This window comes from Nicotiana tomentosiformis, chromosome 9 (genome assembly GCF_000390325.3).
Source record: "Nicotiana tomentosiformis chromosome 9, ASM39032v3, whole genome shotgun sequence".
NCBI classification, from domain to species: Eukaryota; Viridiplantae; Streptophyta; class Magnoliopsida; order Solanales; family Solanaceae; genus Nicotiana; species Nicotiana tomentosiformis.
Window position 1 is genome coordinate 2,378,194 of NC_090820.1, and position 25,533 is coordinate 2,403,726.

At 35.8% G+C, this 25,533-nt stretch overlaps 3 protein-coding genes and 1 long non-coding RNA gene across 5 annotated transcripts; 1 reads left to right on the forward strand and 3 right to left on the reverse strand.

The window, feature by feature from the left end:
- Positions 1–1,295: 1,295 nt before the first annotated feature.
- On the reverse strand, positions 1,296–2,770 carry LOC104111961 (uncharacterized). The gene is made up of 2 exons (XM_009621780.4): positions 2,382–2,770; positions 1,296–1,833 (listed from the first exon to the last, which is right to left on the reverse strand). The coding sequence occupies exons 1-2, from the start codon at positions 2,707–2,709 to the stop codon at positions 1,448–1,450; spliced, it is 714 nt and encodes a 237-aa protein (XP_009620075.1). The 5' UTR covers positions 2,710–2,770; the 3' UTR covers positions 1,296–1,447.
- Positions 2,771–10,293: 7,523 nt separating this feature from the next.
- LOC104097232 (oil body-associated protein 1A) lies at positions 10,294–12,723 on the forward strand. The gene is made up of 3 exons (XM_009603776.4): positions 10,294–10,501; positions 11,428–11,831; positions 12,357–12,723. The coding sequence occupies exons 1-3, from the start codon at positions 10,365–10,367 to the stop codon at positions 12,530–12,532; spliced, it is 717 nt and encodes a 238-aa protein (XP_009602071.1). The 5' UTR covers positions 10,294–10,364; the 3' UTR covers positions 12,533–12,723.
- Positions 12,724–14,526: 1,803 nt separating this feature from the next.
- Positions 14,527–20,214, reverse strand: LOC104097231 (probable aldo-keto reductase 2). Of its 2 annotated transcripts, XM_009603775.4 has the most exons (5): positions 19,935–20,213; positions 18,712–18,909; positions 16,153–16,325; positions 15,971–16,073; positions 14,527–15,157 (listed from the first exon to the last, which is right to left on the reverse strand). In XM_009603775.4, the coding sequence occupies exons 1-5, from the start codon at positions 20,160–20,162 to the stop codon at positions 14,825–14,827; spliced, it is 1,035 nt and encodes a 344-aa protein (XP_009602070.1). In that variant the 5' UTR covers positions 20,163–20,213; the 3' UTR covers positions 14,527–14,824. The 2 variants fall into 2 exon arrangements, with proteins under 2 accessions (XP_009602070.1, XP_018626707.1); XM_018771191.3 differs by lacking the exon at positions 18,712–18,909 and having other exon boundaries at positions 19,935–20,214.
- A 1,678-nt stretch (positions 20,215–21,892) lies between these two features.
- On the reverse strand, positions 21,893–22,842 carry LOC104097233 (uncharacterized). The gene is made up of 2 exons (XR_011411255.1): positions 22,802–22,842; positions 21,893–21,947 (listed from the first exon to the last, which is right to left on the reverse strand). It is a non-coding gene; the product is annotated as an uncharacterized lncRNA (long non-coding RNA).
- Positions 22,843–25,533: the final 2,691 nt, after the last annotated feature.

Genomic DNA, 25,533 nt, shown 5'->3' on the forward strand with positions numbered 1-25,533 from the left:
TAATTCATTGAATATATATATATATACTTTTACATACAATTCAAATCCTTTTAATTGTACTGTTATTCCTGTTTTCTCCTCGAGTATCCGACTGTTATAAAAAATTTCTGACTCTCACATGGATCAATGGCTAGCTAGCTAGATTGTACAAAACTAGGGTTCTAAATTGCACAAGTTGCACCTTTCTTCCTATTTTCCCTCTTCATAATAATTATTTATTTTAACTTTCACATCAATTCAACATACAGCTAGATGCATGCATATGGTACATGACCTATGGTACAAAAATTATGCACAAGTTGCAGCCCTATTCCTGCTTTCCCTAAAACATCTGGCTGCTATAATTGGAAGGTTGAATTTTTTAATAATGCTCAACTAGTCATTTTTTAAAGTTTAACTATGTGAAAAAAGGGAAAATCTTAACTTTCTACGAAAATCTCATGACAATTAGTTAAAAATTAAACGACGATTCATGTTGTTGTTTTCATCTAATAAAACCCTATTTTCCCACTTTTTCATGTATTTATCCGTGAAATATAAATATTCGTGTGAATAAGTTTTTATCAATATAAACCGTCACCCTCTTCTATAGGTGATGTCATCTCAATATCATCATTTACAATAAAACCTGCTTATTAACTAATTTTGACGAGGTTTTACTAGAAAACTAATAAGATTTTCTGTTCTTCGACAATTTTGAACCTAATATTATTGACTTTATTCGTGCCACATAATTCTCAAAAATCAAAAGAAAATCCCAAAGTTTAAGCTAAGGATACGATAGCACCATGGTTTAGTCTTTGAAGGAAAGTCAAAACGTTAAGACCAAGAATAGTACCATCAATACAAAGAAAATAAAGAACTTTAATTTATATTTTCGGGGGTGTAATATAATTTACTTTAGTGACGCTTAAAAAACATGAAAGATATTTCAAAAGCTTATTAATTTATCACAGTTAACTTGACAGTAAATTTAATAAATAAATAAAAAGAAAGAATTTTAAAATTTGTGATATTAAATCTAGTATAATATTGTATAAGTATAAAACTTTTAAGACTTGTTATCTTAAACGTTAATACACAACATTGGTGTGGCGGTAAAATCTTCTTATTAAAAAAATTATAGAAATATGTTATATTTCTTTTAATAGATTAATAAGAAAATAGTATCAAACAAAAAGTGAAACTAAAAGATTTTTTTTTTTCAACTTTGAAACTTTTTTAAGCTTTTGAAAAAAATGGAAAGTCTTAAGAGTTGTTTGATTCTCTTTAGTCATTTAGTTTTTGGAACCGAATTTTCTTCTTTTCTCCTTATATCACGAACAATTTCTATAATATTTCATTTACTTATTTATACATCAAATTGAACTAGGGAAAATCACAAAAATTAAATAATAGATAAATAAATTAGAAAAGAAAAAGTCTAATTAACAACAAAATAAATAATCTAGTCCTTTGATTCTTTGTCCTGATTTTTGTACTCATCCAACTCTTGTTCAAGCTTCTCAATTTCCTTATTTTTTTCAAATAAATTTTCCATCAATCTTCTATTCTCTTCTTTCAATTCTTCAAATTGGCAAACAATCTCTTCAATTTGTGTTTCAATTGCCTCATCACTTAACTCAAATGCACTTTCCACAACCCTAACAACTCTCCATAGGCTAACTACAACAAGTAATCCTCCACCTTTTTTTTCCAAATAAGATTCCAAAAATAATGCCACCATTACTACTATGCCATCTAGCAAGTACCCCGGCCTACGAAAAAACGCACGTCCTAGACCTACTACAAGGCCTATACTTTTCAAAAATAACAATCCCAAGATTGCTATACCTGTTCGAAAAATAGAAAGATAAAATTAAAATAAGGCTTTAAAGAGTGAAAAAACACGATACTTAAAGCAATATTGCATGTATTTAGGAGAGTGGAAAAATAGACATTTTTTCAGGAAATAACAAAGTATACTACAAATTGACTTAGCAACTTCTCAGAGAAGGGCTGAATTTATAGAGTTTTACGAAGCTTTTCAGAATGTTTACCATAATCATGTATAGACATGTTCGTTTATATTTATAGGACTTAAATCAATATTTTGCCTTCTGATATGGATCACTTCATATATATTACTTCTCCCGTTTAAATTTGTTTGAACTTTTTCAGAAAAGACTAATTTCAGTATGAAATTAAACTGGAAGTAGATTCTCTTGAGCTTTTTGAAATAAATTTACATATTTAGAAACTACTTACATAAAAAGTATTTAAGTCACTAGTTAACAATTTAAAATATTTAAAAACTACTGAAAAAAATCTTGTTTGACTCCTCAAAATAGTAATTTGTTCATTCTTTTTGAAAAAATGGAGTACAAACTATCTAATCATACCTGCCCAATGGTACCAAACCTCTTCTATTTCTTGATTTTTCGTGTTCGGATTTTTCGGGCAGGAAATCAAAGAGGAGGAGAGTTCAAGACTTGTGAAAACGAGATCGATTATAAGCAAGACAATAGTGAAAAGTCTAACAGGTATGGATTCTAAGAACTTGGTTAAATGTTTTCGCCATTGTTGTTTGGTTGGTTCTTGTTTTGGATTCATAACAAAGAAATGCCATCTTTGCCTTTTATCCCAGATTTTGATGAGGTTTTGTATTGATATCTCAACACTTTGTATTTGTGTAGAATTTGAAGATTGTTGGATTTCTTGAGAATTCATTTGATGATAATTTTTGGGAATAAAATTTCTTTTTGTTGTTGTGTGTATTGAGAGTCTAGTTTCAATTTAATACTAGTATAGAGTCGTTTGAGAGAGGCACGTGAAATGCAAGGCTGTAGATTTTCATGTAAACTTTGCTTTGGAGTCACGTTATTAGCTATATATAGCTATTTGTCTTATTTCTTTTTTCAGTTGGAAATGCGTTAAGGATTATTCAGCTGCTAAAGCTATCTGTTTCAAATTCTATGGTTTGATGTAAGAAAAAAGTTAGTGCGAAAAAAACAGTTGAATGTGATGTCATAGAATTTAAATCCTATGGGTTTAACTTTTAAAGTTTTTAGCATTGAACACATTATATTTTTAAAGTTATTGGTTCATATCTACTGATTTTGCAATTTTAATAAATTTTTATATATAAATTTTTATTATATGTCAAAAGTTATGGGTTCAGTTGAACTCGTCGATGAAATGATACATCCGCCTCTGTATATAGGTTTGGCATCGTAACTGAATATAACGTGTCACTCTTTTAAACCCAAGTTTCCTAATCAATCTTTTACGGGCATAGGTGGATCTAGAATTTAAATCTTATGGGTTCAACTTTTAAGATTTTTAGCATTGAACACATTATATTTTTAAAGTTATGGGTTCATATCTACTGATTTTGCAATTTTAATAATTTTTTATATATAAATTTTTATTTCGCGTCAAAAGTTATGGGTTCAGTTGAACTCGTCGATGAAACACTACATCCGCCTCTGTAAGGCCCTGTGAAAATTTTTCTAAAAACCGGGGTTCCGTGATACCGGGGCAGACGTAGAGATTAATAATAGTAGAAATTCTCAGTGGCTCGCAAGCTCGCCATGGTTCAGACTTTTTGGATTTAGCAGTGCGCTGGGGAGTTAAGAAAAATGTTGGGCCGAAATAGGCATTTCTGCGGTCGCAGAATCACTCTGCGGACCGCAAACTGGTTGCAAAGTGGGGCAGTTTTCTGAGTCATCTTGATGTCAATTTCGCGGCCATTATGCGACCTCATAACCGTTTCGCGGGCCGCACTATTGTCGCATATCCAGCCTTGTGATTTTTCGGAGGGAGGTTCTGCGGTGCACTATGCGACCGCAGAACCGTTCTGCGGTGCATTATGCGACCGCAGAACAGGTCTGCAGGCTGCATAGTGACCACAGACCAGGTCAGTTTCCTTCCAGTTCTGGCATCCCAATTTCGAAGTCGGTTCGTGGACCGCATAACCATTATGTGGTCGCATATGCGACCACAGAACCTGTTCCGGAGCTTCATTTTTTGGGTTTTTAAACCCGACCCAATTCCGTTAAAACGCATCCCATAGACCATTTTTGAGCAAAATCTAATACTTTAGAGTGTGAGAGAGAGTCCTAAAGGGAGAAAGTGATCTTTATCAAGTTACTCTTCAATTCTTGCATAAACCCTTGAAGATTATCAAGAGAAGCACCCTAGGTCTTCATCTTAAGAGGTAAGGTTCTATACCAAACTCTTAATTTCGAAAGGAAACTAGAATGTGCAATTAGTAAGGTAGTTCATGGGAATGGGGGTGCTTACCTTGCATGCATGCATTCTTGAAGTATGTGGGAAGGTTGTGAGCTAAAAATGGTAGATAATGGGTTGAAAAATGATGGAATCTTTCACAAAAGGGCCTTAGAACCTTAATGCACACCTAGTGTTTGATAAAATGCTCAAATGAACTAGAACCATGATCATTTTCCTAATTTTGATTCAATTTGGTACATTTTCAAAATAGATTGAAGTTGCTAAGATTTCCGGAATATTTTAGAGTGTAAGGAAGCTCAATTGAGGTATGTTGGCTAAACTTTCTCTCTTAGAATCGAGTTCCATATTGTTTCCGTAAGATCAAGTATGATTGGCTCAAGATTCCTAACTTCTATATTCCGAGTTATTCCCTATAAACTTGTTCATTCCGAATGAGCCTTATGTCGAAAGATAGATGTTCAAAGTATGGTTCGCGTATTAAAATGTTGTGGCTTTAAGCCGTATTTTAAATGAAAACTAGTATACCAATTGGGTGAGAAAAACTCGATATGCCTAAGACTCATAATTGCTTATATGTGTACCTAAAGTCTTAATTGGAAGTGCCATGTTGTTTCTAATCTTTAATGATGCTTGAAAATAAAATAAGCGAATTGAAGAAATAGAGTGTGGCCAATGTGCCAAGAATTTAAGTTATGACTGTGGCTAGTAGTGCAAATGATTCGAGAAAATGCGATAAAGAATATGAAATGAGTCTCGACTCAATTGTTTAAAAACGATTTCGAAAATAGAATTGCCTAAAGGCTTTTGTACTCAATCCATGCCCATAAGTGGCTGCTTTAACTAATGCTTTGCTTTATAAATATATCAAGTGTGATTCGAGTTCTTACATACTCAGGTATCGAAATTGTATATTGTCATTTATAGGAAGGAGTATTGCAAGAATAAATGGTGTATTGATTGCTTATGATTTTGCTGTGTGCTTGTATTGATGGTCGGTATGCCCTATTGTTTAGGAAGGAACCTTGTGTGTTTAAAGTTTCCATTACTAATAAATTCGAGGTAAATGATTGCTGAAATATTCCATATGTTGATATTTGATGGTGACCTTTAAAATTGAAAGAGGTGAAAGTGTGGAATATGAAATACGGCCACCGTGCCAAGAATAAAGAATCTTGTGAATGGCCTAATGAGCCAAGGAAATATTGTTGTTGTAAGTGACTGAAAATACTAATAAGAATTTATACAATGTGAAAGATGTTGAGGTGAGTACAATTGTAGTTATGTTACCTTTGTGTGCAAATCAAATATAAAAAAAAATATTTTTGGGAGCATCATTAGCAAAACCGAGAAAGGGTGGGTCATAAGGCCCACACCTGAAACTACACGTACCGGTGTAGGGATGGATTGTGATTATTCCCCTTATTTGGGATGAAATTGAAATATTGGAGAAATTATGATATTATTCCCCTTAATTGGGATGAAATTAGTAACAATTATTGATTGGAAAAGTCAACCAACACGACATATGTGGGAAGGTGACCTAGCTGATCGGGTGGAGATCGGACGCCATGTTGCGCACATGGTGGTACTACTCTTGATAACAGCTTTCTTTCGCATCACTTGTCAAACCACACTGTTCGTGGGGAGATGGCCTAGCCGATCGGGCATGATCAAACTCCGTGCTAACAAAGACGGTGGTATATCAGTGCTAATGATCTCCCAACCAAAAATTGTATATGAAGTTCGTATTTTGAAAATATATATGTTTTAACTGGACATTTGGATATTGTAGATTGTTACTTACTGTTTCTATGTGTTGCCTTTTCTTATATGGGCATTCTATTTTGAAAAAGGATTTTTAGCTATACATACTAGTGCTATTCGACAGTACTAACGCCCCTTTTGCCGGGGGCGCTACATCTTTAATGGATGCATGTGGTTCTACAGCAGGCGGCATTGATCGGCGATAGCAGTACACTCTTTTCAACTTATTTGGTGAGCCCCACTTCATTTCAGGGTCATGTATCTTTTGTTTCTCATGTACTGTGTTTTGAGGTATAGCCGGGGCCTTGTTGCCGACATTTCCATATTACTCTCCTATTGTACTTAAAGGCTCCATAGACAGGTTGTGGGTTGTGGTTGATATTGGGAATTGAATTAAAAATGTTGGTATTTGGAAATCATATTTTACATTAATTTTATAAACTCGTAATATTTTAGAAATTATGAATGAAGCTGCTAGGGCTGCTTATTGGGCGGATTGGGCGGTTATTTACTCTTAACGGTTTGACTTATCGGTTATCGGCTTTTAAATGTATTAATCTGCTAGCCATCCGATAAGATATCGGGCGGATTGGTATCGGTTTAGCTCTTATCGGACGGTTATCGGGCGGTTTATCGGATTGTTTGCTGACCGCTGTGACTCAAAATAAAATTCATATGCTCAACAGACTACATTCGAGTCTATATAATATGGCACCTAAGAAGAGAGCTAAATAGAAGAAATATAGAGCTACATTCCAGCGTATTTCCCAGTAGAATCATCTCTGGGGATGAACCTATTAACAACTTATAACTATCAGAAGAAATAGAAGAGAACACTGGGTATAACACATGACATCAAAATTATCTAATAGTAACTAAGTGGAATAGTAAATTATAACTAAATGTCTAATAGTAAATTAGTAATAGATAGAGTACTGGAAGTGGAAGAAGGATTTTTGATTATTTAATATATATATATATATATGGATAAAAATAAATTTTATATACATATATATATATATATATATATATATATATATATATATATATATATATTCTTAACGGGTTAACGGATTATCCGTTAAGAAAATTGAATAATCCGCCCCCAAACCGATAAGCCGTTAATAAAAAATTTTTAATCCGTTCCCCGTCCGTTAAATCGTTAAACCGATACCAATAAACCATTAAGTTTCGGTTTCGATTCGATTTTGAACACCCCTAGAAGCTGCTAATGGGAATGAACACCCCATAGATGAGTTTGGGTAGAAGGTAATCTAACAGGCTTGCTCGACCGGGTTCTCTCGGTTGAGCGTCGGTCGCGCTCCCCGAGTTTGGGGCGTGACAACCTCTGCATATAGGGTTTATGCCGTGGAGTTCGACTATAGAAGCTATCCACCTTGTTAGGAGGTTGATGGAGCAGTATAGGGAGAGAGAGAATGACTTGCATATGGTGTTCATCGACTTAAAAAAGGTGTACGATAAAGTTCCGATGGAGGTTTTGTGGAGATGTTGGGAGGCTATAGGTGTACCTGTTGCCTACATTAGGGAGATTAACGACATGTATGATGGAGTAAAGACTCGAGTGAGGACGGTGGGGGGAGGGGGGACTCGGACCATTTTTCGGTTATGATTTGGTTGCATCAGGGCTCAACACTCAGCCCGTTTTTGTTTGCTCTGGTGATGGACGTGTTGACGCACCACATCCAAGGGGAGGTGCCGTGGTGCATCTATTTGCAGATGATATTGTATTGATTGACGAGACGCGAGACAGTGTGAACGCGCAATTAGAGGTATGGAGGTAGACCCTGAAATCTAAAGGTTTCAAGTTGAGCAGGACCAAGACAGAATACTTGGGGTGTAAGTTCAGTGGCAAGACTCTAGGAGGGGAAGGGGAGGTGAGGCTGGACTTGCAGGTCATCTCTAGGAGAGGGAGTTTTAAATACCTCAGGTCTATTATTCAAGGGGATGGGGAGATTGATGAAGATGTCGCACATCATATTGGGGCGGGATGGATGAAATGGAGACTCGCTTCCGGTGTTTTGTGTGACAAGAAGGTGCCACCAAAACTTAAGGGTAAGTTCTATGGAGTGGTGGTCAGACCAACGATGTTGTATGGGGATGAGTGTTGGCATGTCAAGATTGCTCATGTCCAGAAGATAAAGGTAGCAGAGATAAGGATGTTGAGATGGATGTGCGGGCACACCAGGTTAGATAGGATCAGGAATGAGGTTATTCGCTATAAGATGGGTGTGGCCTCTATTGAGGACAAGATGCGGGAAGAGCGGCTTAGGTAGTTTGGTCATGTGAAGAGGAAGATCACAGACATCCCGGTGAGGAGGTGTGAGAGGTTGACATTGCAGGGCCTACGGAGAAGTAGAGGTAGGCCAAAGAAGAGGTGGGAGAGGTGATTAGGCAAGACATGGCGCACCTTCAGCTGACCGAGGATATGACCCTTGATAGGAAGGTTTGGAGGTCAAGAATTAGGGTAGTAGAGTAGGTAGTGTAGAGTGTTCATAACATTCGTATTGGCATGCAGTCTCATTTTCTGTTGGTAGTAGGTTTTATGACTAACCGATGTTTTCTTTCATTGTTGATCACTTTAGTGTCTTGTTATTTTATTCTGCTTTTATATGGCTTTTTGATACTATCCTTTTTGCCTATATTTTCATTAATGTGGTACTTATAATATCCTGAGCCGAGGGACTATTGGAAACATCCTCTCTATCCTTACAAGGTAGGGGTAAGGTCTGCGTACACACTACCCTCCCTAAACCCCACGATATGGAATAATACTAGGTATGTTGTTATTGTTGTTGTTATAGACTTATCAACTAATAGAACAAATTGAACTATAATAAATTATGCATAACTCACTCTAATAAAGTAATACAAATTATATTCCTACTTCTAATAAGTGGCCTAAGTAGGAATCTAATACAAATTATATTCCTACTTCTAATTAGGTATTACTATGCTATTATTTTATAAGGTGGAGATCGTAATAAAATTATAAATCGTCTACGTATTATCTAAAAATCGCTCATGTATCATTTATGATGGTTTAAGTGATCTCCGGTTGATTCCTTATTAGTTATTACTATGATTATTTTTTATAAAGTGAAAGATGCTAGTGAATCATAGATCGCCTGTGCGTTATCTAGAAATTGCCCATATATTATTTATGATAGCCTAAGTGATCTCTGGTTGATCACTTATTAGTTATTACTAGAATAATATTTTTAATGAAGTGGGAGATCATAGTATAAATCATAGATTGCCGATGTGTTACCTAAAAATCGCCCATGTATCTCTCTAGTTGATCGATTATCAGTTATTAACATAATTATTTTTTTATAAAGTGGGAGATCTTGATGAAATCATAGATTACTTATGTGTTATCTAAAACTACACATATATTATTTATTATCTCCAAAGTGAGCTCCGATTAATTATTATTATATCATGGGCTACAAGTACATAGTATTTAATTTCTTGTTCCAAAAAATCTATCCACACAAGTAAATAAATCTCACATATAGATGTAGGCCTAGCCCATTCTTCTCAAAGGCCTTTAACTGCGGCCAACGTCGACGGGTGAAATTTAAAAATAGACAGATTTATAAGTGATAATTGAAAAATAGCCATAACGAAAATACTGTTCAAAATCCGGAGCATAATATATTGGAGTTCCACTATAATATACTAGTCCAGCATAATATGCTGAAAGTTCATACACAGGTACTCCAATCTCTAGTATATTATGCTGGAATTTTTCGTGTAATGGAGTTCCAGCATAATATGCTGGAAGTTCATACACAGGTGCCCCAATTTCCAATATATTATGCTGGAACTTTTCGTGTTACAGTAAATTAAACGTTGCCTATTTTTCAATTATCGGTCTGAAAACTGGATAGCCCGTCCTATTTTCACCTAAAACTCACGTACTCTTAGGTAGGCCTAGCCCATTCTTCTCAAAGGCCTTTTAACTGCATGCAACCAACATCAACCGCAGTGATCTAAACACTAATTTGATCGGTCTGAAATTTGTTGGATTTTCTCAAAGGAACAAACCTGAAGTAGCTTTTGTCACACTTGTAGTTCTAGAACAAGTCAGAACTAGAAAGAGCCAGCTAATTTGGCAATCAATATTTATCCAAACAAATGCCACCTAAAACTCCCACGTTACAAAACGAAATCAAACAAAACACAGGCTCTTTTGCCACGTATATTGCCACGTGTAAGTCTGCATGCAACTAATCTTCCTATCTATAAGCACCTTAAAAACAGAAGAAATCAACATAACAGAAGAATTATATCACTATATTTCACTTTCATTTTAGGTTTTCAGCAAAAAGTAGAAAGAAAAAATGGAAGGTAAACATGTATCAACTCATCCAGAAGTTCCAGGTGAACCAACGAAGACAGGAACAGCAATTCTTGAAACAGCAACTGCTACAATTCAAGGCTTTGGTCCTATAAACAAGATTCATCAGCACCTTTGCGCGTTAGATTTCTTTTACTTATATTTCTCTTAATCATTTTATTTACAGAGGCGAGTTTATGGGGTGGTGATTCATCAAACCTATAGTTCGTTTTCGTTTTAGTTACTCCCTACGTTTTCAATATAGTTCGTTTTCGTTTTAGTTACTCCCTACGTTTTCAATTTATTTTCAATTTGTTCTTAAACTCGGAGTTTAAGAAAAAGAAAAAAAGAAAGACTTTTGAAACTTTTAAGTCTAAAGCTTAAGGGATAAAATTTTTGTGATAAAATTTTTGTGAGATCACGATATTTGTGTGCATGGTTATAAAAATTTCTTATTAAGGATAAATAGGTAAAATGAAGAGTTATTTTCAAATTTAAAAATGTGACGTTTATTTTAGGACAGACTCATCTAATTTGAAACGGACGAAGTACTAGATACGGAGGAAGTACTAGATGCATAATTATACATATTTAATAAATTCTTTGTTATTTTATAGAATGAATTTGAACATAGACATATTTAGGTATTAAACAAAACCTAATATAAGTGGCCATAGTTAACAATTTAGAATATTTAAAATTCATTTCAATTAAAAATGTTTAGAACTCTATTGATGTTCTAAGTCGTACTAGTGTCATGTAAATTGGAATTATTTGGAGTATTTTCTTTATCTTTTAACTACACCTTAGAAAACATCCTTACTTATAATTCGCGTTCTTTTTTATTTATTTATTGGGCCGTTGTGTGGGGGTGGGGCGGAGGAAGGATCTACCTTCTAGGATGCAATAATTAATTAATGCTTAATTAACTTATTGTTGACTGTTTTTATTTATTTGAAATCAGATCTTTGTTTTAATTGCTGTGTATGCTGTTGATTAATTTCGTGTGTTACTTTGAATTTCAAAGTTGCTTGGTTAATTTGTACAACACGCATCTATATTTTCAGGTTCCATTTCTATGGACATGACATGACTCGACAAGTCGAGGCGCACCACTTGTGCGGTCACCAAAACGAAGAATTCAGGCAGTGTCTCATCTACGACAGACCAGACGCCGATGGCCGGCTGATCGGGCTCGAGTACATTGTCTCAGAAGAACTGTTCTTAACATTACCAGATGATGAAAAGAAATTCTGGCATTCCCACGAGTTCGAGGTGAAGAGTGGTGTTCTATTCATGCCTGGCGTTCCTGGTCCGATTCAACGACAAGATCTTGAAAAAGTTGCAAAAACCTATGGGAAAGTGATACATTTTTGGCAGGTAGATAGAGGTGATACACTTCCTTTGGGAATTCCTCAAGTTATGATGGCTCTTACTAGAGATGGTCAGCTCTATGAGAATCTTGCTCAAGGTAAAGGAAAACTTCTTATTATTAACTATACGTAGCATTATTTATAGATAGCTCGTACGAAATGGATTAAATTATATTTTAGTTAATGTACAACAAGCATTATTTGTATATTTTTAATATTTTTACACTTTAAGGGCGCGGATTAGTTGTCATTCTATTGGGTGGTCAATTAAACTTTGCTATGAGATTCATTTATGGAAGAATTACTTTATTAATAATTTGATTGTGTAAATATTTATTTTTAACATTGTATTTACTACGTAATATTTTATCACGTAGATTTAGAGAAAATTACAACAACATACTTGGCTAGTGTGACACCACTCAGCCAGTGCGAGTATGCGCATACCTTAACCCTATCTTACATACCTTAGCCCTATCTTACCTTATCTCTATCCGGAGGTTGTTTCTTACCCTTGGTTGAGAGGTTGTTTCTTGAGAGGTTGTTGATCCTCGGCTCAGGGAAAGCGCTTTCATAAATTTATAGAAAATTGTTCCTTAATCTGATTGTATAAATATGTACAGATATGGAGAAACGTTATGGAGTATCATTTGCTGAAGAAAGAGAGAAGAGGGCAAATATGGAAGGGCTAACTCATGGAATACATCCACTTGCAAATGCGGGAAGCAAAGGGATTCAAACTGTGTTGAGAGAAGTTGATTGCAAGCCTGTGGAATCTGTTCCTAGAGTTTTTGTTTAATCCTTTGATGGTAGGACTAATAATATATAAGCCTATGTAGATAGTATAAGTGGATAAAAGAATAAATGCATGTTTTTGTTTTTGTAATCAAACACTAACTAATAGTGTATAGCTATGAAAAGTTGCAAACGAGTTCTACTGTGTATTACCAGTTGGTTGTGTGATATTGGCTTCTCTTGTTTTTGTTTGCATTTTGGTTTTTTCCTTTTTTAGAGGAAACATTTATCAATTAAATTGCCAGTACAAAGATCATTGGGGTACTGATGGTTTTTCATAGTTCCTTTGGTCTGCGAGTATAACAAAGATCATTGAAGTGCTGGTATCTTTTCTAATTCCTGTGTTTTGGTTTGTGTAACCGATATCGCATAAGTCCGTGGCATTTGAAAGAACAGCACTAACGCCATATCTAAAGTAAACCTCTCTATAGGAAGGAGTAGAAATGGCGTGGTATAGTCATTTTTTTAAGTGGTATTTATTTTTTAGCTAGTATTTTAAATGTTTTTAATGTTGAGCAAAAATAGTCACTACTCTATTAAAATTGATACGAAAAGTTTTTTTAATCCTTTCTTCATGAGTGATGTGTAAATATTAAGGACATGGTGTCTTTAACTTTATGAGTAATCTTTAACTTTATGAGTAATGTGTAAAATATTAAGGATACTATGTCCTTAACATATGAAGTTAAGGATAAGGATATGATGTCCTAAAGTTTAACAACAAAAGTTGCAAATATAAATTAATGATATTATGTCCTTAACATTTACATTGCACACATGAAGTTAAGGACACTATGTCAAAAAAATTGACTGAATTCTTTTTACGGATTAACATTTACACTGCATATATGAAGTTAAGGACACCATATCTTTAATATTTACACTGCGCACATGAAGTTAAGGACATTATGTCCTTAACATTTACACTGCACACATGAAGTTAAGGACACCATGTCCTTAACATTTACACTATACATATGAAGTTAATGACATGATGTCTTAAAGTTTAACAACAGAGGCTGCAAATACAAGTTAATGATATTATGTCCTTAACATTTACACTGCATATATGAAGTTAAGGACACCATGTCCTAAAGTTTATCAGCAGAAGGTACAAATATAGGACACTTTGTCCTTAATATTTACACATCACTCATGAAATTAAGGACACTATGTCCTTAACATTTACAATGAACACATGAAGTTAAGAACACCACGTCCTTAACATTTACACTGCACATATGAAATTAAGGACATGATGTCCTAAAGTTTAACACATATGAAGTTAAGGACATTATGTCTTTAACATTTATATTACATACATGAAGTTAATGACATCATGTACTTAACATTTACACTATACATATGAAGTTAAGGATATGATGTCTTAAAGTTTAATAACAGAGGTTGCAACTACAAGTTAATGATATTATGTCCTTAACATTTACATTGCATACATGAAATTAAGGACACCATGTCCTTAACATTTACACTGCACATATAAAGTTAAGGACATGATATCTTAAAGTTTAGCAGCAAAAGGTGCAAACACATGACATTTTGTCCTAAATATTTACACAACATTCATGAAGTTAAGGATACCATATCTATAATATTTACACAACACTTATGTCTAGCACAGGAGTATTTTTGTCCGGTAGGTAAAAATTTATTAAGCACTGGCTAAAGAGTAAATACATTTAAAACAGTGGCTAAAAAGTAAAGACATCTCTAATCAGTGACTATGTGTGCACTTCCCCCAGGAGTAGGAGGTGGATAAGCCACTCTTTCGCTTTCGCCTAAGGATGTCTAACTTGCAAGGTGGATAGTTTATTTGGGGTGGATGCCTCCTAAAAAGAGTTGCAGAGAGTTGCTGGTGTCATTGCCCTGCAAAGAGGTGGAACCAACCAAGACTGATTTTGTAGACGGGTCTAAAGGTCAACATGGATTTCTCCGAGCAGAAGCTATCTATCAAAAGGAATACGGGAAGTGATAAGCTGCTTTAATGTTTATTTTTTTATGATTAATACATATACAGAGTCCCATACACATGTATATTCTCCCATATAATCTCATGATCTCAGATTGATCTATGAGTACAGCAACTATCTCCGGAATCAGAAAACGGGGCATTATAAGCTTCCCACATTATTGAACGACGAGATATAAGCAAGTTTTTTCGAAAATATCATGGAGCATAAAGGCGTTGGTAACAGGCAAGTTTCCGTAAAATATATGCAGTGCATGTGTGTCCAGAATATCCTACAAAAGCCAATAGATGTCACCTGTTAAACCCCTACTCAGTTTTCCAGGAGGACAATGGCGGAGTCTCTGAATTTATCCATGTTGATGACATGTAGAGATGTCTTTCACCTTTGACAACAGAGGCATACGACTCGAGCTCTTTCATGTCTTCGGCTGTTAACTTTACAGATAAGGCCCCAACGTTTTCGTTGAAGTTCTCAATCTTGGTAGTGCCTGGTATAGGGCATACATCATCTCCTTGGTGAAGAACCCAAGCCAATGCTAACTGTGAAGGGGTGCATCCTTTTCTTGCAGCCATTAGATTCAGTTTCTCAAATACTTGCTTGTTAAGCTCAAAATTTTCCGGCCTGAACCTAGGGAAATTCTAGAAAGCAAACACGAGAGTAAAATAATAAAATTAACAATGCAGGTGAAATAGATTTGAAACAATTCATTGATGCAACATTCAACAACTACTATTCCTTAGTCCCAAATAAGTTGAATCGACTATATGAAGCCTCACACACCAAATTATACAAAACTGGCTTTATTACGTCAGGGAGCAAGAACAGGTGGTTGTGTGCCAAACCAGTTGCATCTTAAGACATCTTCAAGGAAAGGGCGAGTTGAAAGTTTAGGAGCATAACACTAGTTTGATTCAAAGACACTGGCATGTTTCTCAACCCATCGTATTCTCATAATAATACAAGAATGGTTAAGAAAACTTCTTTATATTATGGTCATTATTTTTTTGATAAGTTAATTTGGGGAAAACTGCTTTATTTCATTAAGCTATTCCTAGAAAAGCTGTCCATAGAAATTTCCTTGAAGATTTTTCTACTACTCTGCATGTTAAGTATTGAGCGCTGGCATGGTCATCTATCACCATAAATGAAAGGTGCTCTGAGGACGAGGCATTTTATGGGCATGATTAGCCAAAGGCTTTACCCTCACGGAGCAGTTTGAGAATCTCCTTAAAAATCAAGGCACAAAAAGATAAGAAGATACTATATTAAATGCAACTACAATCATCAAGTTGATGCTCAAGTCAATTTCTCCAATGGAAAGCTTGGAGTTAAAGAAGCCCACTACAACCATTCAACTTTGTAAAGACAATGTAACAATGCCTATGAACAGATAAGCAAAAGCAGTCAACAGTTTACATGATATCATAGGACAATAATTTATGTGGTCTAACCTTGCGAAAGTCATCCTCAGACAGGTTTTCAATCAACTTTGCGCCTGCTGAGAAGAATCCTCGTCCAAGAGGACTATAAGGGACGACCCCTATGCCAAGTTCTCTGAACATGATAAGTATCAGAACAGATACTGATTTGCTAGTAATTTGATGCAAGGGGATTGACCTAAAAGATATGTCACCTGCAAGTAGGAACTACTTCTTCCTCTAGATCTCTAGTCCACAAAGACCATTCCATCTGGACAGCTGTTATTGGATGAACAGCATGGGCCCTTCTGATTGTTGATGCACAAGACTCTGATAGACCTATATATTTGATTTTTCCCTCTTCAACGAGTTTCTTCAGTTCTCCCATCTTACAACATAATGCAAGCAGTATTAGAACATATATAATAATTGGTAAAATATGGAAATGATAGTGCAGGTTCCGCATCATCATATGCCACGATCCAGATTAGAGGTGCATAACATAGATAATATTGTAACTATTACATTAGGTAATTGCATAAATCACAGGAGACGGATGCCAAAATGAGAAACCTAGAAACTATTATGAAATGACACTACTTATTTAACTAGGTATAAACTTCAAAAATGTTGGGATAACCTGAGTCTTGAAATTCCAATTATAAGTATTTCAGAAATGACTTGCTGTGAAAGAGTTTATCACAAATTGATGAAATTCGTACGAGTTATTAAAGAAAAAGTTCGTAAAACAAAAAGAAGCCAAAATGGAAGAGTAGCATAAACCTCAGAAGGAGTGTCACATAAAACAAGCACGGAGCTACCAACAAAGCCATCTTAGTATTTTTGGAAGGCAAACTTGGACAAATAATGTTGACTCTATAGTCTATGACCAACAAAACAGGATTTATCTGATGTTAATTTTTAGACTGTGCAAGGTAAATCTGCAATAAGGACTACAAATCTATTTGCAGTAAAAACGAAAAGGCCAGTAATCTGTCTAGATTAGTAAGTAGGAAGGGATTCCTCAATATATGTGGTAGCGCTTTTTTATTCAGGTAATGTACATAGGTCCTTCCTGGGATGAGTGGTGTTGAATGTAAACCAAAAAGTGGAAGTGACCCGAGCAATTTTTACCTTTGTGCTTGACTAATCCTAGGCTATGTTGCTCAGACTCTCCGAAAATGTTGCCAGGTGCGTGTCGGATCCTCCAAAAATAGTGTAATTTTGGAGGATCCGACACGAGTGCGGCATCATTTTGGAGAGTCCGTGCAACATAGATCCCGGGTACCTAAGAGAGTAAAAAGATGCTAGTAGGACACAAAGAAGTAGACACACTAAGGTCCTAATGGTCTTCATTCAGCTTTAGCAAATCCTATATTCCCTCTATTTATAAGCACATCTGTATATAGGGAAACTTTAGAGGAGACAACTCCTAGAATAGATTTTATAGGGAATAATGATTTCAAGATTGTAGCCGCTTTTGCGATCAGATATTTTAAGACCAGGTGGAGTTCAAGTACTTGGACTTGTTGCTAGAGCAGGTCATGCACTCAAGCTTTGAGCTACCTAACTTTGAGTAATTCTACAGGCAGAGTTGGTCACCATAAGATAAGATCCTAGCGTCCAATTCATTTGTTCTAACAACCTGTTCTTGGTAAGTCCCCCTTCTTGGGGTGGCAACAGGACACTAACTCATCTCAGGAACTTACCAGTGGTAACATGGGATTCACCAATCTACAATGAGTTTGTGACAATCCTTCATCAGAGAGAGTTCTTCCAAAGAGATTTGAAAACAACTAAACGATCTATTATGCTTTCCCATATCAATCAGATTATATCACATCCTAAAGTTCAGCATGGAGGTTTTGCTCTCTTTATTTGTATGCTTTTTTTTCGTTCAGTCAAGGTGAAGCATGTTTTGGCTCCTCCGGTTCCATTCACTCCCTTGGCCAGACTTCATGTTTGCAATTAAACAAACAACGACAACAAAAACAACAGTTATACCTAAACTCAAACTAGTAGGAGTCAGCCACATGACTTGTCAATAGTTCCGCTCCATTTCGACCAACTTCACTCCAAAACTCAAATTTTGTTTTTTAAGAAAAAATAGGGGTTCTCTACAATTTCTAATGACATACAAATCTCCAAGAGAATATAAAAGAACTTTGTCAAAACCTACACCTAAGGTAAGTGTACCACATCTTTTGATAAATAATGTAAGTGTACCATGACCAAACATTTCCCTAACTAGGTGGTATTGTCTATACGGATCTTCTGCTTCCATGTGTTCTACTCTTTGTCAAATCCATATGGATTTCGAGGGATTGTAAGCTGTTCAATACAACTTCCTTCCTCTTGATGTTAGGTCTACCTTGTCCCTTCCAACACTTCCCATGGATTTTATGCTTGCTATTAATCTAATAAAAATCTACCTGAAATATCTAGTGGATGAATAATGGTAGCATCCCAAAATCTTCATGAATATGTGACTAGTATATCAACTTGATGCACAGCATGAATATATTTTATAAATCGTGAAAATAATTGCAGTGTTTCTTTAACAACAATTGGATCTTCTCAACCAAACAAAATATAAGAATGCACCAATTTGTGGATTCGCCCTTTATATGAAGTGATCAAGTAATGACCACGGCATTCTGCCTATAACCATAATTAAAATAACAAGCACCTCATCATACAAATCATTTGATTTGACTATTTGCTAAAAGTGATGAAATACACTACAGAAACAAAACTTTGGAGCAAAGATGTACCGTGACTTCAATTGGCAACTGAGTATCAATGCGATGAATATAATACAGATCAATGCAGTCGATGTCCAGTCTCTTCAAGCTGGCCTCACAACAAGCCCTTACATATGCAGGTTCACCACAAATGCCCCTTTTCCCATCTTCAAAACATATACCGAACTTGGTAGCTATTTGTACTTTCTCTCTCATTCCTTTAATAGCCTACACACAATTGGGTACTTTAACATGAACATACCTATAAAACTCTGTCAGCATATATAAAGCATAGACATATGAGGACACGTATTCAAGCAGGCACAAGAAGAACAATCCTGAGGTATCAGGTTCGAATCCCAGTGGAGGCAAAAAATACTACTCCCTCCTTTCAAATTAGATGAGATACTTTCCTTTTTAGTCTGTTTCAAAATAAATGACACACTTCTAAATTTGGAAATAATTCAACTTTAAACTCTTTATTTTACCCATTTTACCCTTAATGAGAAGTTTTTATAACCACACAAATGTTATGGTCCCACAAAGCATTTACCCCTTAAGCTTTTAAGACCACAAGTTTCAAAAGTCTTCTTTTTTTTTCTTAAACTCCGTGTCGAGTCAAACTAACTCATCTAAATTGAAACGGGTGAGTAGTTGGTATCCGGTGCAATAGTCAAGGCGTGTAAGCTCACGCGAACACCACACGCGAACACCACGGTCATAAAAGAAAAAAAGAGTATATTTTTACATACTCTAATGTCAAATAATCTAAAACTGCTAATATTAAATTAAAGTCTAAAAGAGAAATCCAGAATGCAAAATCTTCCTTAGAAATTTAACACAACAGTTTCATACTTTTTCAAGAGAATTAGTGAATAAATTTCATTTAAAATTTAGAAGGAACAAAAAAAACTTAAGATCACTCTTTTTTCAATATAACCTTAGAATTAAGAGAATTAACCGTAAAACGTCACGTTTTCTTAGTGAACAATTAAAATACCATAACTGCTACTACAGCATCACAAAGGTACAACAAGGTAAGCAGGAAGTACAAATTAATATATGCAGGTTCTGTATATATAAAGAAGCTTCCATATACCACCATTATCAAGGAAAAAGCTGTCATTTTCGCTTAGCGAGCAATTAAAATACCATAACATCTATAACAACACAAAACGTACAGCTAATTAAGCATAAAGTACAACTAATTCATGCAGTATTTACAATATTCAAATGAAAAAAGTTTTAATCACCTTGCCAATGAGGATTTCATTGGTGAGAGGTCCATAGATATCAGAAGTATCGAGGAAAGTGACTCCAGTATCAATTGCGTGATGGAGTACTTTGATCATTTCGGGCTCGGGCTTGGGCGGGCCGTAGTTGCCCGACATACTCATACAGCCCAGCCCGATTCTGGAAACTTCTAGACCTTGTGAACCTAGCTTAATTCTCGGTACTTGTAACGGCGTCGTTCTCTCCATCTTCTCCGGCTGTCTGAAAATAGTTAAGCTCTTAAAATGAAGTTGTGGTCTTTATAAATAGAAAAAACTTTAACAGGTAAGTAAATTGCATTATAAGTTCATAAAGTTTGAGGGATGCTGCAATTAGACTCCTGAAGTTTTTTGTTTCTGTTAATTTGCCCTCAAGTAGTACATTTGAGTATTTAAGTTTGTAATGGTACTTTGTGTGATTAGACTAATGACAATTTCCAATAGATGTAAACAAGGAAAGAGTGAGAATTACAATGCCCCTTTCAAATAGAGTATTCATCTTTTTCTTTAACTCATGTCCAAATAATATCATACGATTCCCTAAACTTAGAAACCATTTATTCGATGATGTCAACTATTTTTGTCTTAATTAATTGTTGAACTTGGCAGTTTGATAGCTATATATTTGTGGACATTCATGTGGCAAAGAACGTTAACATACTCTGGTTTAGGCACATGAGAGGGAAAAAAAATATAAAAAAATCAGTTTTTTGTTATTTGTCACATAATCATATATATAATGATTTTGTTTCAAAAAAAAAATTCCCTTGCTTCTTCTTAATATACAATGCATATTTTACTAAGCTTGTGCAACTTAAAACTCCCTTTTAAATTGAGATGTTTTTGACTAAACTTACTTACACAAGTTTCTTAAAAGACCTTATATATTTCTTATAGAATATTTGTCACGAGAATAGGTGGGGTTGTATTATTGAGGATTGTGGGGAGTTAAACCCTCCACTACTATGGATGAAAAGTTCCATATCCATGTTCTCATTCTCCCTTCTTTATATATATATATATATATATATATATATATATATATATATATATAATAACAACCCAGTATAATTTCACTAGTGGGATCTGGGAGGGTAGTGTGTACGCAGACCTTACCCCTACCCTAGGGTAGAGAAGCGGTTTTCGATAGACCCTCGGATCCCTCCCTCCAAGAACTCTCACCTTGCTCTTGGAGTGACTCGAACTCACAACCTCTTGGTTGGAAGTGGAGGATGCTCACCACTAGAACAACCCGCTCTTGTCTACTTTTCTCTTCTCTAAATATAAGGTATAATTTTTCATCACAAATACAAAGACAACTCGAATATGCACACAATAGAATTGCTAGAAAAAATCCTTCAGCTTTGAAATTTTCAGTCATTCTCTTGCAAAGTACATTGAACACACTATAGCTAGCCTACCCTGATACAAGCATTAGTGGCTGATTTCACGGTTTGAACCCATGGCCTATACATGATACGAAGACAACTTGACCGTTGCTCCAAGATTCCCCTTCTAAACTATGGCATCGGAATTTCATATTTGCCGAAATTTTAGTAAATTTTCACATATATATATGTATACTTTGTGTGCAAATACTCGGTTATATTGGACTCAATGAACTATGCTCCATCCACCATTGCGCGTCAAACATTATTATTCAGCTTTCCAGGAGGACAATGGTGGAGTCTCTGAATTTATCCAAGTTGCCCACGTGAATGCATGCCTTTCACCTTTGACCATATCAGCAGCAGCACAGCACTCCAGCTCTGCTATCTCATCTGCTGTCAGTTTTACAGATACGGCTACAATATTTTCGTTGAGGTTCTCAATCTTGGTGGTACCAGGTATGGGGCATATGTAATCTCCTTTGTGAAGAACCCAGGCCAATGCAAGTTGTGATGTGGTGCATCCTTTTCTTGATGCTATTGTCTTGAGTTGCTCGAATATTTGCTTGTTGTGCTCAAAATCTTCAGGCTTGAACCTCGGTATACTCTGGAAAAACAGATGGTGAAAGCAATGTATATCAGCCACATTCTACGTCTTGTTTTGTCCCTTAAATTATAACATGCTATATCAAAAGAGATTGAGCAAAAAGGATATGTTGGCAATCTTTGGAACATGGTCTTGCACCTGCTTGACTTGTTGGATCTTGAAAATGAATCCATGGCTAAATGACTTTAACAAACTACAACATCCTCTAGTAGCAAAATATGGCTCAAGGGATCCACTCATGTGCATGACTAAATATTACTCCCTCCCAATAAAAAATAGGGCATCAATGTTATCTACAGAGTCAACCAGGCCAGCTTTTATTTGAATGATTTGTTTAAATATTTAAAAAAATTATAAGTATAAAAAGTGTGATATATGGTACTCTTTACATCCCAAAAGGAAAAACTCTTTTACTAGTTGGAGTCATACAATTTCGCTGTTTTCTTTTGACGACAACTTCTTTTAGCACCTCTTTTTAATATTTCCAATTATAACTTTTGTGATCTCCAGTATTTTTCAATAATGTAGAAATACGTTATATTGATCCGGAATAGGAGGCATTCTTTGATAACTTATATAAAAAAAACAAAAATAGGAGGCAAGAACTAAAGCATATGCTCGAGCACTACCTTATAGTATTGAATCCAAAATAAGGACATTCATAAGCTTTAATGCGAGGAAAGTCACAAACTTGATGCTAAATCTGAGCTTGCTTGCAGAGTTTGACAAAAAAGCCAATGACACACATGTTATAACATTTTTGTTTAAAGGCAAAATGACGACTATGATACACGGCTAAAGTGGATGCTAATGATAGTTATTTGATATAAAAGACAGAAATTAACTGAAACAACCTTGCGGAAGTCGCCGTCGGTCAAGCTCTCAATCAACTGTCACTACTAGAAATTCGCTAAAAATCGACCAACGTTGGTCGGTTATGGCCAATTACCGACCAAAACGCGACCATTACGTTGTTGACGGTGTTTTGATGGTCGGAATGGCTTACCGACCAAAGTTGGTCGGAAATTTCCGACCAACTTTGGTCGGTAGCTTAAAACGACCATCTGACAAGTTTAATTACTTACCGACCAATTTTGGTCGGAAACATATTTTATTAATTTAATTTTACCGACCAAAGTTAGTCGGTTTAACTAAATTATATTTTTTTATTAATTATTAAAATTAAAAAAAACCGACCAACTTTGGTCGGTAATTGAAAATATATATTTTTTTAAAATAATTAAAATTAAACATTACCGACCAACTATGGTCGGTAATCTCAACAGTGTAGGCAAAATACCGACCAAAGTTGGTCGGTAATGTTGAATTCTGGGAATTCAATGTTCATTAACCGACCAACTTTGGTCGGTATTTTGGAAAAAAATATTTTTTTTATTAAAAACCGACCAACTTTGGTCGGTTTTTCTGGGTTTAATTTTGGCATAAAATGCCTGTTTTGGCACCTACACTACCTGCCAGCATACCAATACACCTAATAACAACAACAACAAGAACAACAACAACAACAACACAATAACAACAACCAAAACATTCAATAAATACTTTAAAACTAACAAATTAAAGTTCAATTGAACATAAAAATCCAAAATCAAGTTAAAACTAATTACAACTAGTTCAAAACTGGTTCTATTTGTCTAGTTCAAAGTATATAAAAGTCAAGGGGTGTTTTCTACAACATCATCATCACCGTCTGATGAACTTTCATTTACAAGACGATATAGAGAACGGTCTTGTGGAGGACGGGAAGCACGATCACGGGGAGGACGGGAGGAACGATCACGGGCAGGACGACCCTCTGGAGATGACTCACGAGATCGGGGCAACGGAAAAGCTCCACTAGATAGGAGAGTTCTGATCTGAGCTTGCATGCCAAGGAATTGAGCATCTCTAAGCCTTTCTCTTTCCTTGGCCGATTCTAGCTCTGATGTGAGCTTTGTCACTGTCTCCCGCATAGCGGAGAGGTTCTCCCTATTAAGTTGCTCGCCTTGCGAGGAAGTCCCTATTCCTCGCATTCCACACTTATAGCGATGGAAGTTTTTAGTAGGAAGCCCGTATACCTTCCCCCATTTTGGACCGCTAACAGACTCTAACCATATTCTTTCAACATCCTCGTCCGAAGGTTGGGTTGGCTCACCCGATTCACCAGCTGGATGACTACGGATGAATTCCTCCACGTTACTTTGGTAGCGACCCTATATTATTTTAAACTAAATCAGTATTTCAAATTTTTTATAAAAGTAAATTATAATACTTAAAGAAAATTGAAAGCTTACATATGCAGTCGAGGCCCGGTCCTCGACCCACCTATCTTGATCCCCCTCTTTCTTCTTCTTCACAATATGTGTCTCCTTGAATAGCTCATCATGACTCATTGGACGCCCATACTTCTTTTCCTGAAAACAAATTAATTTAGTTAATAAACAGAATAGATATACTTAGAAAAGTAAAATAATTTAAGCAATTACGTACCAATCTTCTTTTTTATTGTCCCTAGGCTGATCGCACCTCCAGTGTGCAAGGAGCCTCCCTTCTCGGATGCGCGAGCTTTCTTTCCTTTTTCGCTCCTCTCTAAGAACTCTGCGGTAAGCCATTGCCTTTGCAAATCATTCCACAAATTCTCAAGTAACCAGCCAGGCCTCTTGTTCTTCTTTCTAGCATCCGAGAAAGCATCCGCCAATCTCTTGCGAGCTTTATGATGAAAATTTGTAGCCACTTCCGCGCTATAGCGGTCTTCCCATACACACTTGCTCTGTATTTCAAAAGTTAAATATTAGATGGAAACATCATAAATATAAATTATTAAACTGTTTAAAAGAACATTTATACCTTAAATTGATTGAAAATTTGCTCCTTCAGTGAGAATGGACAATCGGTCCAAGTCATATAAGGGCCATCATAAAGCTTTCTGATGGCATTGGTGATTATCCTCGTAGTCTTATTACCCGGTCTGAACCTGCAATTTAACAATAAAAATACATTAATATCTTAGTAAAAATGTTACAAATCAATAGACGCAAAAATAATGAATAACACTTACCCATCACCCTCAGGGACTATGATGATCCTGCCATATCGATCATAATGCACTACCTCGTCATCACCATCCGAAGCATGTGTATCAGAGGCATGTGAAGACGGTGTAGGCGGGTCAGAGCTACTGCCTCGCAGGCGAAGGCCTGCAATAGATGGAGTCGATGATGATAATGGTTGCGATCCCTGTGACTGCGACATAGCTGGATGCGACCCAAGTGGATGTGATACCGATGGTTGTGACCCTAGTGGCTGTGACCCGAGTGGCTGTGACATGGATGGATGCGATCCATGTGGCTGTGATATGTAGGGATGTGATCCATGTGGATGTGATGCAGATGGCTGTGAGGCAGCTGGACTGTATGTCGGACGTATAGTCCTATGGCCCTGTGATGGAAGACTGGGTGTCTGAATGAAGGTGTACGGCTCGTGATGCTGTGGCAGCTCAATATAGCCGTATGGTGGAGGATAATACATAAGCATCTCTGAAAAGGGTGGAAAAGAGGGAGTATTATTTTCTACCCTCCTCTTTCCC

Coding starts and splice junctions, on each gene's coding strand:
- LOC104111961 (XM_009621780.4), bottom strand. CDS start 2,709: ATGAATTCTCAAGAAATCCAACAATCTTCAAATTCTACACAAATACAA. Junction 1,834..2,381: donor GGTTTGGTACCATTGGGCAG/GTATGATTAGAT, acceptor TTTTTCGAACAG/GTATAGCAATCTTGGGATTG.
- LOC104097232 (XM_009603776.4), top strand. CDS start 10,365: ATGGAAGGTAAACATGTATCAACTCATCCAGAAGTTCCAGGTGAACCA. Junction 10,502..11,427: donor ATTCATCAGCACCTTTGCGC/GTTAGATTTCTT, acceptor CTATATTTTCAG/GTTCCATTTCTATGGACATG. Junction 11,832..12,356: donor CTATGAGAATCTTGCTCAAG/GTAAAGGAAAAC, acceptor AAATATGTACAG/ATATGGAGAAACGTTATGGA.
- LOC104097231 (XM_009603775.4), bottom strand. CDS start 20,162: ATGGAGAGAACGACGCCGTTACAAGTACCGAGAATTAAGCTAGGTTCA. Junction 16,326..18,711: donor AGTTGCCAATTGAAGTCACG/GTACATCTTTGC, acceptor TTATGTTGTAAG/ATGGGAGAACTGAAGAAACT. Junction 15,158..15,970: donor CTGAGGATGACTTTCGCAAG/GTTAGACCACAT, acceptor TTTGCTTTCTAG/AATTTCCCTAGGTTCAGGCC.